Raw genomic sequence first — 17,064 nt, 5'->3', positions numbered from 1 at the left:
CACAATTCGACTGTTTTTACTCAGGCTGTGCAGTACTCCCCATAATGTGTTAACTGGTCTTCATGTGTAATTGCATCAGTCAAACAACTCATGTTGATGCTACAGTTCTGTGTCGCAACAGCAGTGCAATGAAACATATTAATGCAGGTAAGAACATGTCTGAGCCGTAAGGTTGTGATGTTGACGCAGTTTGGTAAGATGAGATAATGATAAGTCAGACTCTCACTGTCTGTCTGTCATAAACTGAAACCATTCATTCAAAGCAAATATTCTATATTTTGATTTATAGTCTGTCTGAATAAATGTAACACCTTTCACCAAAGTCAGCATTTTGTTTTCTATTCAGAAAACCATCTGGCAGGTATAAAAAGATGATTAAATTAGTTTAATCAGTGTTAAATTAAATGTTTCTTGAATATATGTCAACAATTATGGACAGGAAAATGAGACAGGAAGAGAGAGAGGGAAACACACATGCCTGCCCATCTGCTTTGTTAAGGTGTGGCCCTTTTAATATGACAGTTTCACTCAGCAAGAACCATGACTTCAGTTTATGGGGCATTAAAGAATGTAGGAAGTGGTGTAAAAAAGTCTCAGTAACTATCAAAGCAGTGACATCTAGTGGAAAATCTGTTTACTACAGATGTTGTTTTTTGTGGTATAATTAAAGAGCCCCTCCAGACATGACGTAAGATGCACTGTATAAAAATAATGCTTGGAATATGTGTCAAAAGTCAAATGACCTAATTAAAATGACATCTCCTCCTTCTCCGTCATTGAAAACCCCATAATCAATGAATATGCAAATACTGTTAATTTCAAAAGTTTAACTGCTGGACTAAAGATGTCTCCTACTTCACTGAAAAGTCCATTCTCAGTGTATGTGAGCTGGAGGCTTCAAGTTTTTACATCATAGTGATTTTAAGTTGCGTGGACCACGATACCTTTATCCAAACTGGGAGTGACATCACAGTTCACGCTCGTGCACCTCTTATACTCTAATTTTCTATTATCACACTTTCAGCAGCTGAATGTGAAAACAACCTTCTCGTGTCTTTCCACCAATGATTAAATATCAATGTCATGGTCTATCTTTGACACTAAAGAGGTTGTAACAATGGACTATAGAGGGGGTATTAGTGTCATGTGATTAAAAACAAAGAGTGTTCATCTGCAAGATAGATACCTCCATTACAGTTGAGCTATGACAACCAGCGAATATCTTTAAAAAAACGTATTTTTATCCCGCACTGAATGAGTGTTAGAGCATGATATATCCCAGGATTATAAATAGCAGCTTACATTAAATCAGCTACTTTGAATACACCACTAAAATGTGTGTTCGTCACGGCCGCGTGAGTCAGGAAATTGTCGACTTTCGAAGAAAGCGGAAGTGGTAACAGTGACATGTTTTGCTCCACGGAGCAACTTCTCACAACAACAAACACAACAACACACTGGAGCTAGTGTCAGTGCAGGCTACTGCTGTCACATATCGACCTACTTTGTCATCATGCCACTGAAAACATGTTGCATCTACAGCACCGGAGTGGTCTCTTTACTGCTCCTCATTGTGGGCATTTCTCTCATCTTGTCTAACGTGTTTCCACATTTTCTTCAGGCGATAGTTAAAAAGGTGAGTCACATTTTATCCAGGCTATAACGTCATTTACAAATCAAGCATTTACTTTCGTTATTAGCCAAGTAAGCTAACATTATGATTACGGATTATTCTAGATATTGCAGCTTGATTTGACCAAACCCCAGGCCTTTAACTTTCATTATTTAAATGTTGGAAAGCTGGTGGGCTTCAGCTGAGAAAGTGCCATTTTTTTTTTACAAATGACTCATATTTGGGAGTGCCATTTCAGACGACTAAGCTTGTATTTACTCGGTTTAATGAGCTATTTGAACAGTTTTAAAGAAATGTGTAGGCTATTCCTATCATAATCTCTCAGTAAAATTCAAATTTAGATTTACATCATTTAAACGTGTATCACCTGTGGCACAGTTTTTTTCTCTTTTACTGTGCTTCTATATTTGAATACTTTTAATGTTAAGTCAATGATAAAGCATACACTCATAACCCACATGGTGATTTAGCACACTTCAGCACAGTTAGGTCATTTGTCATATGATGTGAGGACAAGCTTAGTCAGCAGCAGCACATAATCTGTGTGAAAGTCACATTTGTCTTAGCTGTGTAGGACTGTAGTAACCCACTGACCTCTGTCTCCCAATAGGAAGTAGTTTTGAAGAATGGCACAGATGCATTTGAGGCCTGGGAGAATCCACCAGCGCCTATCTACATGCAGTTTTACTTCTTTAATCTAACCAACCCTATGGAGGTGCTGGATGGGGACAGGCCCGCTGTGGTGGAGATTGGGCCGTATACGTACAGGTGAGGGAAGAATAGGAGAAATGGCGTCACTTTTTTTTCACTTTTTTCTACCTAGAAGACAAAGACACATAGAATTAAAGAAGCGGGGGAATAAAAACTATTGTTGACATTATACATGAACAAAAATGACTACTACTATTCATGGGGTAAGTTTAAAGCTTTTGGCTGTCTCATAGAAAATGTAAATGCTTGTCATCCCTCAAGATAGAAAGGTGCCAAGAAGCTGATGATTAGATTAACCAGAAACACAAAGAAGAGACTGTAAGATATATACTGTAGGACAGCGGTGTAACAATGTTACTACAGTGTATCTTCAGTGCACAATAAACACAAAAAAAACCTTCCAGGCAAAAAATGGAGAGCTGCCCAATATATATTTGACTGTGCATTTATTTAGACAATTTTAATTGCCAACCCAGTGTTTAACAGGGTTAGGTTAATACTTGAGCTGACAAGGTTTATGAAAGCTTTGCTATCCGTATAAGGGTCAATGACGTATAAGGATTTTCAACAACTCAATTGTAGAATAATAAAAACAAGCATATCTAATGTAGTAGTTCAAATATTCAGAATGTTGTGTACCTGAAAGTTCATATTATACATTTGAAATTAAGTGATTTTAGTGGGTTTTTCAAGATTAATTGGCACTGGCCTGAAAAAAGTCATGTGGTGCGACCATGATTCATCTTGAAATATCTTATATAAATAAAAGATCATCATTTACAAAAATAAAAAAAATTTTAAAAAAATGCAATACTTTGTTTCCAAACACTTTATATTACTAAAAACTTGTAAAAAAAAAAAATTAAAAAAAAAGATGTGAAGCGTGTTAAGTAAATTAATTTATTTCAAGATGAATCATGGTCGCACCACATGACTTTTTTTAAGGCCAGTGCCAATTAATCTTGAAAAACCCACTAAAATCACTTAATTTCAAATGTATAATATGGATCTTCAGGTACACGACATTCTGAATGTTTGAACTACTGCATTAGATATGCTTGTTTTTATTATTCTACAATTGAGTTGTTGTAAATCCTTATACGTCATTGACCCATAAATGGGCTGTTGACCAAATGGTTACACAGGAGCAGTTAGACCCACCTCATGTGGATTTGTTGAGAAAAGGGGATTCTTATTCTTTATTCTTTATTCTTATTCACTCTCCTGAATCTCCTGCTCTTTCCCATTTACAATTTTTTAAGTCACAATAAGGTCAACGTCAACTTTATTATCCCCGAGGGGCAAATTGTGGTACAGCCAACAGCAATCACATATAACATACTGAACAATAAACAATGAAGACTTCCACTAATAATAAACAAAACACACAGGTCACTCATTGAGGACCTTTGATGGCAGCAGTAACAAAAGAGATAAGATAATAATCGGTATAGTGAAGAACAGCTGAACTCCTTTTGATGATCGATCAGGATTGTCAGTTGTAGGATTGATAATGATTGGATCATCACAGTGGCTGTTGGTATTGCCCAATGACCGCAACAGTCACATGAAATTGAGTCAAGGAAGGAAATAAACCACAGCGACAGTACTTCTGTATGCTATGCTATATTTATACCAAATATGACTTTCATTACAGAAGTAAGATTTTTTTAATGTTCTGAGGTGATGATATTGCATTTCATATCAAGTTCATTCTTGGTCATCCTTGTGTAGGATCCATACCGTCATCATGAACAAACTTATTCAAGGTTTTTTTCTCTCTCAACATATTTGGCTGCTACTCTGTATCAAGGCACTTGTAATTATGTACACATTAACCCAGTTTCTGTCTGTTTTTTTTTTAAACACAGGGAGTATCGGCCTATGGAGGAAGTGAACTTCCAGGAAAATGGGACCAAAGTAACAGCTGTCAACACTAAAACCTACATATTTCAGCGTAACATGTCCCGAGGTCCAGAGAGTGACCTCATCAGGACAGTCAATATCCCTGCGCTGGTGAGCCAAAAAAACTATCAAAATCAATAGTGTAGTTTCATTAAACATGTTTTCTTTTCACAGTTAAAAGCATTGCATTTCAATACTAGCTTTCACATTCATGCCAGTGGAATAAATGGACCAAAACATGTGTTTTTTGTTTTTTTCAGTTACAAAAATTATCCATTGTTGTATTTATTTACTCAATTTATTTATTTTAAATCATAAGTGCTTCACTCTTTGGAACAAGAAGGTTACAGCTATGAAATAAGGAAGAGTAAATCAGACGTTTTGGCTTCCTAAAATATTATGGGATGATTTCAGCCACAAAGGATTAAAAGGAATGTCTAAAGACAGTAATAATTTATTATATTTATATAATGTTTAACATTTAGCATTCATATGATGCACATTATTTTTTTACTTTTTAAGAGCTTCTCCTGATAATTATTAAACTAACTTGACAGAGAAATGAAATAGTGTACTCTTGCTGGTTATAGTTTGCTACATGTTTTTTTAATCTAATAATCATGCTGGTTTCTCAAGCATTACAGGATTAGGTTTTTATTATGTGATTTCCTTTTAGTGTTACAAAAATATACCAATGAATCAGTGATTACACCATCTATTGGAATGTGCTACTGTGATGTGGAGGTTCCCTAAATTTTACATTTTTAAAATGTTACTAAAGTAAATGATTAATTTAATTACATGGTGCCTTTTTTTAATAGAACTTTCTCAATTTAGCACCGTACACAAGAGGTTAATAATTTAACGCTTTCCTTTGTCCCTCCTCGTAGACAGTGATGGAAAAATTCAAGGATGTCTTTTTAGTGGCGCGCTTGATTGCAGACTACATGACATCCACAGGTGAAGGCCTGTTCACCACCCGTACAGTGGGAGAGCTGCTGTGGGGATATGAAGATGGGCTGCTCAAAGCCCTCAAAACTTTATCACCTGGGCTGGATGACGTTTTCGGACTCTTCTACAAGGTGTAATTTCAGCATATTAATACATTATTGTATACACTCTACAAACTCGATGGTTATATTTATATCATGGTACAAAGATTACTGCACAGAAATCCTGTAGAAATCACAAAAAAAGCTTTACATTAATTGTAGTGTATAATGTATTGTATTTTGTTGTTTTGCTTTGTTGTGCTAAAGTTGTTTGTTTGTTTTTTTTGGTTACAGAACAATGGTACCAATGATGGAGAATATGTTTTCTTCACTGGCCAACAAGACTCCAAGGACTTTGCTCGTGTGGATACATGGAATGGTGAAAGGTAATTGTTTCTGCTAATCTCCAGCATACAATCACCCTGTAATCAGTGAGAATCATTGATCACATGCAGTTTCACTGGATGACAGTCAGATAACAAGTAATTAATCAGCATCAAACAGGAAAATGATCAAAGCTTGTTTGATTCTGCATAATAACATGAAGAGACCATTGTCATATCATAGTTGATATGACACTGTTTCTGGGACTGTCTCTGTAATGATTAATGAAATGATTAATTAGGTTATCTGGTTAGTTAAAGTCACTAAATGGGTTAGTTATCAAACAGTAAATCCACTTATTGTGTCTGTCTTAAGAGCATTCATCTCTGCTTCAGTAAGATATAACAATGACCTTCCATACTAACACTGCAATTAGATGAGAAGATTGATGCCACCCTTAAATCTGTAAGTTAGATATGAAGCTACGGCCAGCAGGCATTTAGCTTTGGCTAGCATGCAGACTCTATTTTTGTAGCGTCGCAATGTCCAGCGCAAGCAACGCTCTGATTGTTTGGTATTCATGTTTTTTTTTACCTTGAAACTCACTCTGGTGACCAGTGCAGAGTGCATGGAGGAGGGGTAAGACAGTTATTGTATTTTGGTTGAAATACGGACCTAGACATTGCACTGAAAAGAGATGTCCCACAACTACATCTGTCAATTGCTGTTTTGGAGATTTTATCAACAAGGGCAAACTATATAATTGCTGCAAATGTGCTACAGCAATGGATTAATGCTTGAAATATAAATAAGTTATTGGAATTTTTCAATGAAACACTCTGATGGGTCAAGTAGGAAAGTCAGTAAATTAGTTTGCATTGATCTATAAATGAATATGGGTGATTCATACAGTATATTTTATTTACAGCTACTTCATATTGTATGAAAAGCTTCTCCTTTAGTTCATTAAATCTTTGCAGCATCTGAAGGCAGCAGGACAGAAACGTTGAATCCGCAGCTTCTGAGAAGTGCCGTGCTAGAGTGCCGCAGTGTCGGCACAAATGGCCACGGTCACTGTGTTTAACTTTATTAAATAGGATGAAAATGACACTGGACTGCTACAGAACAACCATACACACGCTCACATACGTCAGACTGGTCTGTTATAACTCGATATTCTGCCTTTTTATGGATGAGATGTCAGGTTAGCAGAGCTATTTAAATTCTCTTTTCCAACTTCCTTCCATTTTTTATTTCTACCATTATTATAAAAACTAAACCAAACCTGTCTTTGGCCGGCAGTTTTTGGTGATGCTGTCATAATTCTTAACTGTGATTAGCACAGCTGTTTAAGACCTTTGAGACCTGTGATGTGACTGACAGAGAATATTTAATAACCACCACACCCGCTGATCTACATCCACCTTCATTCAGCCCTTCTGCACGTTGTGTTGCTGCACATAGTTGAACGAAAACAGTACTGTAGGTTCGCATGGAGACGCCCTCACTGTCTGTTTGATCTACTACCATGCGCTTGTTGTTGCACTTGCATGGTTAACCCTCCTGTTGTCCTCAAGTTAAGGAAGGAAGGGAGGAAGAAGGAAGGAAAGGAGGAAGAAGGAAGGAAAGGAGGGAAGAAAGAAAGAAAGGAGTAAGGAGGGAGGGAGGGAGGAAAGGAGGAAGGAAAGAAGGAAGGAAGGAAGGAGGGAGGGAGGGAGGGAGGAAAAGACGAAGGAAGTAATGAGATAAGGAAGGGAGGAAGGAAAGGAGCAAGGAAGGAAGGAAGGAAAGGAGTAAGGAAGGAAGGAAGGAAGGAAGGAAAGTAAGGAGGGAGGGAGGAAAGGAGGAAGGAAGGAAGAAAAGGAGGAAGGAGCGAGGGAGGGAGGAAAAGAGGAAGGAAGGAAGGAAGGAAAGGATCAAGGAAGGAAGGAAGGAAGGAAGGAAGGAAGGAAAGGAGTAAGGAGGGAGGAGGAAAGAAGGATGGAAGGATGGAAGGAAGTGAGGAAAGAAGTATGGAAGGAGGAGGGAGCAAAGAAAGAGGGAAGGAGGGGAAGAACAAAGGAACAATTAAAGAAAGAGGAAGAAAGGAAGGAAAGAAGGAACAGTCAAAAGAGACGTGGTCAATTTGACCCGGGAGGACGACAGGAGGGTTAAAATAGGGAATTTTCTTTAAACACAAAAATGATGTGTTCAGTTAAAGCAGCAGTAGTTTTAGCCTTATTCTGAATGTTGATCTACGGCCCACACCACTTAAAACATTTAAGACACATTTCTTAGCTAACAAATCATTTAGTGGCCCCTTATTAAAGCTGGTATTCTAAATGCATGAACCTGCTTGATTTTTCAATGCAAACATGACAGACTGATACAAACAAATACATTGATACTATACTTTTTTTGTCTATGTGTGCAGCTCACTGAATTGGTGGTCCTCTGATGAGTGCAATATGATTAATGGAACCAACGGAGCGTCTTTCCATCCAGTCATCACCAAGACTGAGACGCTTTACATGTTCTCCTCTGACCTGTGCAGGTGAGTGTTTCCAAAGAACATACTGTGAGACTAAGCGTGTCCTCAAATGTTAAGTGTATTTCAAGACAAGTGTATACTCAGATGAAGCTCTAGGCAATCTTATCCTTGTCTAGTATTCACAAATCTCATGGATGGACATCTGATATTTAAACGTGTAAAAATGACCCGAGGCTTTACATTTGACCACTAAACTCATTTGGGCTTTTATGTTTTCATGGAGAATCTGTAGAGAATAGACATTATTAACACATTGAGTGTTTATAAATCCAGTTATGAACCCAACAATGAACTCCTTATGTCAACAGCTTTAGGTATTATAAAAGTAATCTCAAATTAATTATAGTTCTCTGTTGCTTTTTTTGTTGGACATTCTTTGTCTGGTCTGGTCTTATCTTCCTGGCTTGAGTCAGCAGAGAAATAGCTCTCCCCCACAATCATGCTAAGAATGTCTTCCTAAGCCTTTTCCCTCAGCATTATTCAAGTCTGGATATGGGATTACAAATACCTATTTAACCTGGCTGATTGCATGGCTGGTCAGGGTTAGCCTCTTGAATGAGGTCACTGTTAGCTTACTACTGATTTAATGCTGCTTTAAAACAACAAACATCAACAACTGTAATTGTTCATACATCAGAACAAAGAGTACAACATATAGAGGTCAACTAACTGCTGGCTGAGGTTTATGAGGAAGTAACATATTAAAACATTGTGCTGTGCAGGTTTACTGTAAATCAGCTTACCACAGAGCAAAATCTGCCCAAACCCTTCCTCTTATGTTGCTTTTTCAGCTTTATAGAATTTATTTCTGCCTGAAAAGATTAATCAGCATCTGACTGTTTTCCAAGGTCTCTATACGCTCTGTATGAGGAGGATGTGAAAGTGAAGGGCATCCCAGGGTATCGCTTCGTTCCCCCCAGCATGGTGTTTGCCAATCTGACTGTGAACCCAGCCAACGCAGGCTTCTGTGTCCCTGCTGGAAATTGCCTGGGCTCTGGCGTGCTGAATGTCAGCGGATGTAAACAAGGTAGGAAGTGCATTAAGCAGCTGGTGCATATAAAAAAAACTAAACTAAACAAAAAAACAAGCAGTCTTGACTCTTCACATGAAGTGTTGTGTGAATGTTGTTGTAACTGAATCTTTTGTGTGTTTAGGAGCTCCCATTATAATGTCTTCACCACACTTCTACCAGGCAGATGAGAAATTTGTTCAAGATGTATTTGGTATGAAACCTGAGAAGGAGTATCACCAGACCGTCATCGATATCAATCCAGTAAGAAATTAAATTTTAATACTCGAAGATGTTTTTAGCCTTGAATATGTTGTTTGTGATGTAATTAAACTGATTTGAAAACCGGTAGAAAACTTGGCACAAAGACATTTATGTTTACCACTAGATGGTGTACTATCTCAGCTTCATACCTGTGGTTATCAATTAAAGGTCCAGTGTGTAGTATTTAGGGGCATTTGGTGGAACAGACCTGGCAGAAATAGCATATAAAATGTATGAATATGTTTTAATTAGTGTATAATCCCATGACAATAAGAACTGCTGTGTTTGTGTTACCCTATAATGATCCCTTTATATCTACACAGGGAGCTGCTCCTCTTTAACAGAGCCCGCCATATTGCACCACAGTGTTTTTAGAGTAGCCCAGAATGGCCAAACCAAACACTGACTCTAGAGAGGGACTTTTGCAAGTTTTGCAGTCACCTTATGTTCTCCTACATACTTGGATGTTGAGGGGAAGGAGAGGGGTATTCAGTTGGTTGCAATCTGTAACCTCACCGCTAGATGCCTCTTAATGCTGCACACTGGACATTCAAGGCTGAGTTTCTTTTTTTAAACAGTGGTTAAAAATTAAAGCAGAGGTACTTGGTACGGAGCTGTCACCGGAGATAAGCTCTAACAACTCTTATCATGTGTAATAACTGAGTCTGTGGCAAATAAGTGATAATATAAGGCAGACCAGGAAAAGCTCCGTGGCTTCAGATGCACACTGTGTGCCTGAATGTATGTTTATCAGAAAGAGTTAAAAAGTTAATTATTAAGAGTAGTTTCCTGTATTCCTGTATGTACTTGGATTCAGGGTTACTATTTGCAGAACACCCTCAAAGATGCTTCCTGTTACAAAGCAAAATAATCAGTCGGCTCAGTAAGGCTACACCTTAGAGATACAGAGTCATACTTTGCAGTGAATCATCTACTTTTATGCAAAATCTATATGAACTTACGTTTTTGTCATCTTGGTGCCATTTTTGTATCGCCTGTTGTGAAAATGCACATGATTTAAATATTGGAAGCATAAAAAAATCCATTAGAGGAGTCACATATGATAAATGTAATTTGACCGATACTCTCCAAAATCAAGGCAAAGAAAGATTCAGTAAAGCATAAAATATTTGTGTAGGAATAAATCAGTTTCAAGACAGTTCAGTTTGAGACTCTCTGCAGACTACAGGACATGCAGTATTTGCTTTGCATTTACAATTCAGTTATATATATCTAAAATAATCCTTTAACCATGTCCATTTTTCTTTTTTTAAAGTTGAATTTAGACATGATTTAATTTATTTTCTCTGGTTGCAGTATATTTTAGAAGATACAATTTTAAATGTTATCTATGAAATCTCAGTTTTATACAAGGGAAATAAAACAAATTCTGATTTTAATGCATGAATATCAAAGATGGTTACTGTTTTTGTATGTGAAGAGGACACACTTAATTCTATGCCAATTCTCTTCATAAGTGAATAATTCAATTATTATGACCAACATGTCAGGTGGGGGTATCATAAAGTAACAATTACACGTCTTGAACTCGGTAAACAAACTACTGTTTTGTCTATTAACCTTCCAAGGTAAATAAATGTGCCACCGCATGAGATTATTGTGATTGATCAAAGTCATTTGACTTCTGTCATAAATACTGTGAGTGGCAGTGTCCTGTGCGACACGAGAGGAAGACCAAACCATGTACACTGCCAACTTCAGAGCTGTCAATTTCACTTTGATTACCTGCATCAAAGATGTATGCAGACTATTACAGCATTCACTGTGTGCATGGGAAGATTGGTGTGTTAGCTGTCAGATCATCTCTGCCAAACCTACATTTATATATATATATATATGTGTCAGATGTGAGGTTTGTGCACACATCAGTTCTGTGATATGTTGTTCTTCACCTTTTAATTTATAAATTAAAACCTTGTGTTCCTAACAAAGTTTAATTCTGTTTTGCAGCTAACCGGATTCATCCTGCAAGCTGCCAAGCGTCTCCAGGTCAACGTCTATGTAGAAAAAATTGACACCTTCAGGTAATCAACTCATTGGCTTCATCAGTGTCTAGTATACCGCTCAGCTGTCATGACACTGCCTCTCCTTTGAAATTGAGCTGTAAAAGCTGTATGACCAGCGTCTAGGAAGTGTTGCCAAGAAGATACTGTAACTATAAAGCAGTTATGCCACCATCATCATGATGAATGGACTTTTGGACAGCCCTGCCTCACTTGTTACGGATCCGCTTGACATACAAAAGAAGCAAAACAGTGATATGATTCTGAGTACAGACCTAACACAATAACATGTTTTCAAATGATGTTCAGACAGACACATTAACCTTGTAACAGAAAGTGTTAAAGCACTGCAGCTACTTATCTACAACCTGAACAGCACGGCCATAAAGAATTTGTTCACAGACAACATTAAGTTAGGTTTTCTGAATGTATCTTTGCCATTTTTGTATAAAATAGCAGAATGTTCAGATTACTAATAAGACAACAAAATAATGATTTTATTTTTCTTTCAGTCAAACAGGAAACGTGAGGACGGTGGTCTTGCCTGTGGTTTACCTAAATGAGGTAAAAACAAACACACAGACATTTTTTTGTCATGGTGGTCTGTCATAAACATACCAAACATACCCTGGCTTGCATGCAAATCATCAACAGTCCAGATCAAATGTATGCCATATACTCAAAGGGGCAAAGAGCTTTTTGTTCTTACCTGTTACAGAATATCATTGATGCATCTCATTGCTTCACTTCAGCATTCAAATAATTAATATTTAGGTCAAACAGGTAATATTCAGTATTTGTTGCTGATTGACTCAGGCAGATTCCTTGTTGTTAAGGAGGGATACCAGTTTAATTTAGCCTGTGAAGTTACAGTTAAAATGAATAGGTTAAGATCAATACATGCCTTATGTGTTTTTGGCTTTTTAAAAAAAAATTAAGGCCTTTGTGTAATACCTGGAAATAAGTCTTTAAGAGACTTTCGGTCCGTAGAAGTGAAGTATTATAATGAGAGCACAAATGAGAAGACACAGATGTGGCAATAAAACTTTTAAGGTGGCAGGTTTTTGGCAGAGAGCTCAACAGGCCTTTTTCACTGGAAGGCATTTTGACATGTGGCAGTGGGAAAAACCCCAGGTGAAAGTAATGAAATTAATGATGGCTGAATTTAATTTAGCCGTTACAGTTTTAGGGTTGTGATTTAGTGGGACTTCAGTTGCTTGAGTAGAACACAGCCATTGTTAATTTTATTAGTAACACATGGGATTTAAAACGGGTAAAAATGTCTGTGAAGAAAAGGGTTAGGGTCAGTTTTTTCTAAATTTAAATGATTGAACATTTGAAAACCACCCACTCTTATTAAAGCACTCAACTTAGGTGCAATAGATAACAGACATGAAATGCCAGAATAATGAAGTTTATTCTTTACTGTAATCGATAATTGACCTCAGGTAGGATTTTCTTTGTTTAGTCTTACCTCATCAGCAGCATGGCGGCTCTAGGGACGGCAATATCAGCTGATCTGTCCATATCTCATCAACTATCACACAAAATGAAGATGTCTGAAATCTAAAATCACTCCTCACAATTGAGTAAACTGTTGAGTGTCTGTTATATGGGGGAAAGTAAGGGAGTGATTTCAGACAACAGTTTTATGAATTAAGTTGAACTATAACTTAACTCCAGTCTTTTCTCCCATTGTCTACTCAGAGCGTTGTCATCGACGACGCCTCAGCCACGAAGTTGAAGACGATTGTTCTTGAGGAGAATGTGGTGGAGAACATTCCCTTCATGCTGATAGGTCTGGGCATCCTCCTGGGAGCACTCTTCATGTTCCTGATGTGTCGACAAAAGATCCCTGAGGTCAGTGTTTGAGATAGATATTGATGAGTTTGTGTGGTCTTGTAGAAAATTCAGTTCCTTCCTACTTCAATCACAGTTAGTTAAACATTCTTAAAATTACATCTATTAATTTTCCCTCATTGAAAAACCCTAAATGTATAAATATGCCACATCATACTTCTGTAAGTTGCATATTGGACAATGACTGGCTTGCCACAAAATCCTGCTTGTAGATACATATATGGGTCAATGACGTATAAGGATTTATCTAAAAAATAAAAAAAATATGGGAATATCTATTGCAGTAATTCAAACATTAAGAATTTTGAGTACACATAAATACATATGAAAATAGTAAATTAGGTGTTTTATGTGTTTTTCCATCTCGATGAATTAGAACTGACCTTAAAAAAGTCATGTGGTACGACCATGATCTATCTTAAAATAAATGAATTTAAGTGTTTCGAAACAAATTATTTGCATGTCCTTTAAGTTTTTGTAAATAATAATCTCATATTTATGTTCTATAATGTCACAGTTGCCTTCTGAAATGTATGTAAGACTTATTTTTCCTGTAAATTGCTTAAAAATGATTGAAAACATTTAAAAAATACAATTAGTTAAGCATACTGTATCAGTGATTAATATTAAAAGTGATATTTTACTCTGAATTTAATACAGTTATTGGTATTATTGGTCGCACCACATGATATTTTGTCACTTTAAATAACAGAAAAAATACTAAAAACTTGTGGATTTTGAAAAGTTAAAGTGATTACATATAAAGGAAAGGTACTACATATATATGGTATTTTTTAAAATCAATGTAAACCTTTTTCTAACTGAAAAAAATGCAGTTAGACTGAAAATGTAGGCGTCACGTCATTGACCCACATATGTCTTGAGAAAAGAAACCTTCCCCCTTCAACAGATGAATGTGAAAACTCTAAAAGCAATACACATTTTTGAGTGTAGGTGGACTAATGTCTATCATGTTCTATTAATAGACTTAATATTTTATGGTAATATTTGTTTTGTGTCTGGTTTCATTTTTTCAGAGCACTGCTGCTGAACGACAGCCCCTGCTCTCATCATAGCACCAAAAAAGGATGTGAATGAAGGAGGATTGCTATGTTTGCAAGTTTAATCAACACTTCAAGAGTTCCCGTGAATCTGCAGTTTTAAACTCCTAAGTACTAAGTACTCGTTTTCTTTCATAACCACAATTCCATATTTTAAATAGTTTTTAATCTTAATGTTTTTGGGATACAAAGTGAAGAGAAAGGTTTGGCTTTAATGTCTTTCTTTCAAGTCAGTTGTAATGATTGTGAAATCCCAATCTGAGTGTTTTCCTTTTATTACTAAATATGGGATTTTGGATTGAAACAGCTTGAATTGAAATCATTTAAATGAAATCAAATCTAATGTTGATTGTTGTTTGTTTGTTGGATTTTCTGGGGAGTCAACTTTGAACTAATCAAATATCCAGGAATTTAAAAATTGTCATTATTTGACAATTGGCCAATATTTGTGTTTGAAATTGCTGCTTTTATGAATATGTGTGTAAGATCAGGTGTACGAGCGTGTCCATAAATGACTACAGAACAGAAAGTAGTAATGAAGGAATGCTAGGTGTGTTTTTAAAAGTATAAGTTAATGAGTTCTTAGGAAGTTTGTGAAGCTTTTCGTCTTAAATAATTTCTTAAGATCAACATTTTTGCATTTTTGTATTGTCTAAACATGAGCAAAGTAAATAACAAAGTCTGTACTTTCAAAAAGACCGCAGCCAAAATGTTTTACTCTTAAAGGTATACTATGCAGGATTTTCCTAAAAATTAATGTATAGACTCATACAAAAATAATCCCTGTATCCCAGTGTCTGTATCTATGGAGACCCTGCCATATTTTCTTATTATTTTGCTGTGTTCAGGATGTTTCCCTAGCCAATAACAGCGGGCAAGGTGTGAGGTCAGGACTCGTGGTGCAGTGACCATGTTACATCTATGTTTTTTTTATGTGCTTCAGTGTTTCGCCTGTTTTTCTGTCTCTCGTTACTGCTGTGTGCAGAGTGCTGCTCCTCTGCTGTGTGCAGAGTGCTGCTCCTCTGCTGTGTGCAGAGTGCTGCTCCTCTGCTGTGTGCAGAGTGCTGCTCCTCTGCTGTGTGCAGAGTGCTGCTCCTCTGCTCTGTGCAGAGTGCTGCTCCTCTGCTGTGTGCAGAGTGCTGCTCCTCTGCTGTGTGCCTATGCTGCTGTGTTTGACTGGAGCCAGGGCTGAGCTACACACACACATACAGAGCAGAGAGGCCACAGCAGACAGGATAAGTGTGTGCTTTGACTGCATTCAGATGAAATCCAACAATGCGTTACCTTCTCGCAGGGTTGTGTAGAGGTGTGGACGTGAAACAATCTGAAAATAATGTTTTATTTATCTGATTTCACAGCTTTGTTCTCGCTATCGCCACTCACTCTGTTCATTTACTCTCTAGCTTGCTCAACCTCTGCTGATCTTTCTCTCTCGCTCTGGTGTTGTTGAGCCAGGGAGGAGGGGCCAGCTTTAGATGCTGTGTTTGCAAACACCAACCAACAAATCCTGCATAGTATGCCTTTAATGTGATGAATATTTTTTCTGTACCCTAAAATTATGGAATATCAGTCATTAAAAAAGGTGTACGTGAAAACAGTGTTTTGAATCTGTAACCTTCGTTTTGTAAACTTTGTAACTGTAAATTCTGTCCTGCAAACTTGCATATACATATTTGCAGGCTGAACATTTCGATGTCTGCTAAAAAAAAACTACATTTTGGAAGATTGTGCAGTTGGTTGCAGGTCTGCAAGCCTGTATTCACAAGCTGTGAGGCAAAAACACTCACAGGGGAGTGTGTGTGCATGCTCACAGACTTTTGAAATGTTAACTGCGTGTTACACATGTTGCAGTTCTGTAAACTGTACGATCAGCTTAATCAGCAATCAACATAAAAGGTTTACGGTTACAGATGCAAAACCCTGTTTTCAAGTGGACCTTTTTGAATGATATAATATATATTCTATATGAAATTAGTTCTCAGAAAATGCTGAACGTTTTGAGGATATCACCGTTGGTTTTGGTCTTTGTTCACTTCAGTGTCTTTGGGTTGAGCTTTTAATCTGTGGTGAAATGGATCAGCTTTCTTTTTAAAACTATAAACTCTGCTGTAGCCTTCAGTGTAAACACAGGAATCTACAGTATGTGTGAACAATATAATGTGGAAGAAAAGCCAAATAGTATTACTTTAACAGTGGCAGTATAAAGGGAAAGTTTTTGCATGGTGTGAAGTACAAAGTCTTGCCTCCTGATGGTGTGAAACACGCTGCAATATTTTCTTTCCCCTATTTCTAAAACCCTGACAGAATTGTGTGATTTGAATTTCAGTCAAGTCATATTCTTACTGTTGTATGAAAAGCTTAATGCTCATGACACTACTGATAAATATTTTGCCAAATAGAGAACAGCATTTTCCTTTTTAACCACTAGGAATGGTACATAATTTTCATGGCTAAAGTCAGAACTGCTGAACAGAATTTTATCAGATTATTGGGACTTTATTAAAGTGAGGAGAAAAAAAATAGCTTTTTATTACTCAGCCTTGAAAATGTAATTGACTTTCTGTCTGGCACTAAACATATTATGTTAATATCATGTTATTTTTGCAATCTGACCACTGTTTTACACACTTCACTGACAAGCTGTTGTGTTCATTTTGTTGAGATCTTTGTTTTATATGTAACAGTAAAAATACCGAACATGTAATCAACGTTTACACGCTCTCAATAGGTCATATATAACACTTTGCACAT

General features: G+C 36.9%; 1 protein-coding gene across 1 annotated transcript; it reads left to right on the top strand.

The window, feature by feature from the left end:
* Positions 1 to 1,466: 1,466 nt before the first annotated feature.
* On the top strand, positions 1,467 to 15,518 carry scarb2c (scavenger receptor class B, member 2c). The gene is made up of 12 exons (XM_062434811.1): positions 1,467 to 1,636; positions 2,244 to 2,401; positions 4,216 to 4,360; positions 5,140 to 5,331; positions 5,536 to 5,627; positions 7,979 to 8,098; positions 8,944 to 9,122; positions 9,250 to 9,368; positions 11,340 to 11,413; positions 11,905 to 11,956; positions 13,100 to 13,252; positions 14,290 to 15,518. The coding sequence occupies exons 1-12, from the start codon at positions 1,514 to 1,516 to the stop codon at positions 14,326 to 14,328; spliced, it is 1,446 nt and encodes a 481-aa protein (XP_062290795.1). The 5' UTR covers positions 1,467 to 1,513; the 3' UTR covers positions 14,329 to 15,518.
* Positions 15,519 to 17,064: the final 1,546 nt, after the last annotated feature.

This window comes from Scomber scombrus, chromosome 15 (assembly GCF_963691925.1).
Source record: "Scomber scombrus chromosome 15, fScoSco1.1, whole genome shotgun sequence".
NCBI classification, from domain to species: domain Eukaryota; kingdom Metazoa; phylum Chordata; class Actinopteri; order Scombriformes; family Scombridae; genus Scomber; species Scomber scombrus.
This window is presented reverse-complemented; position numbering and strand designations above follow the sequence as displayed.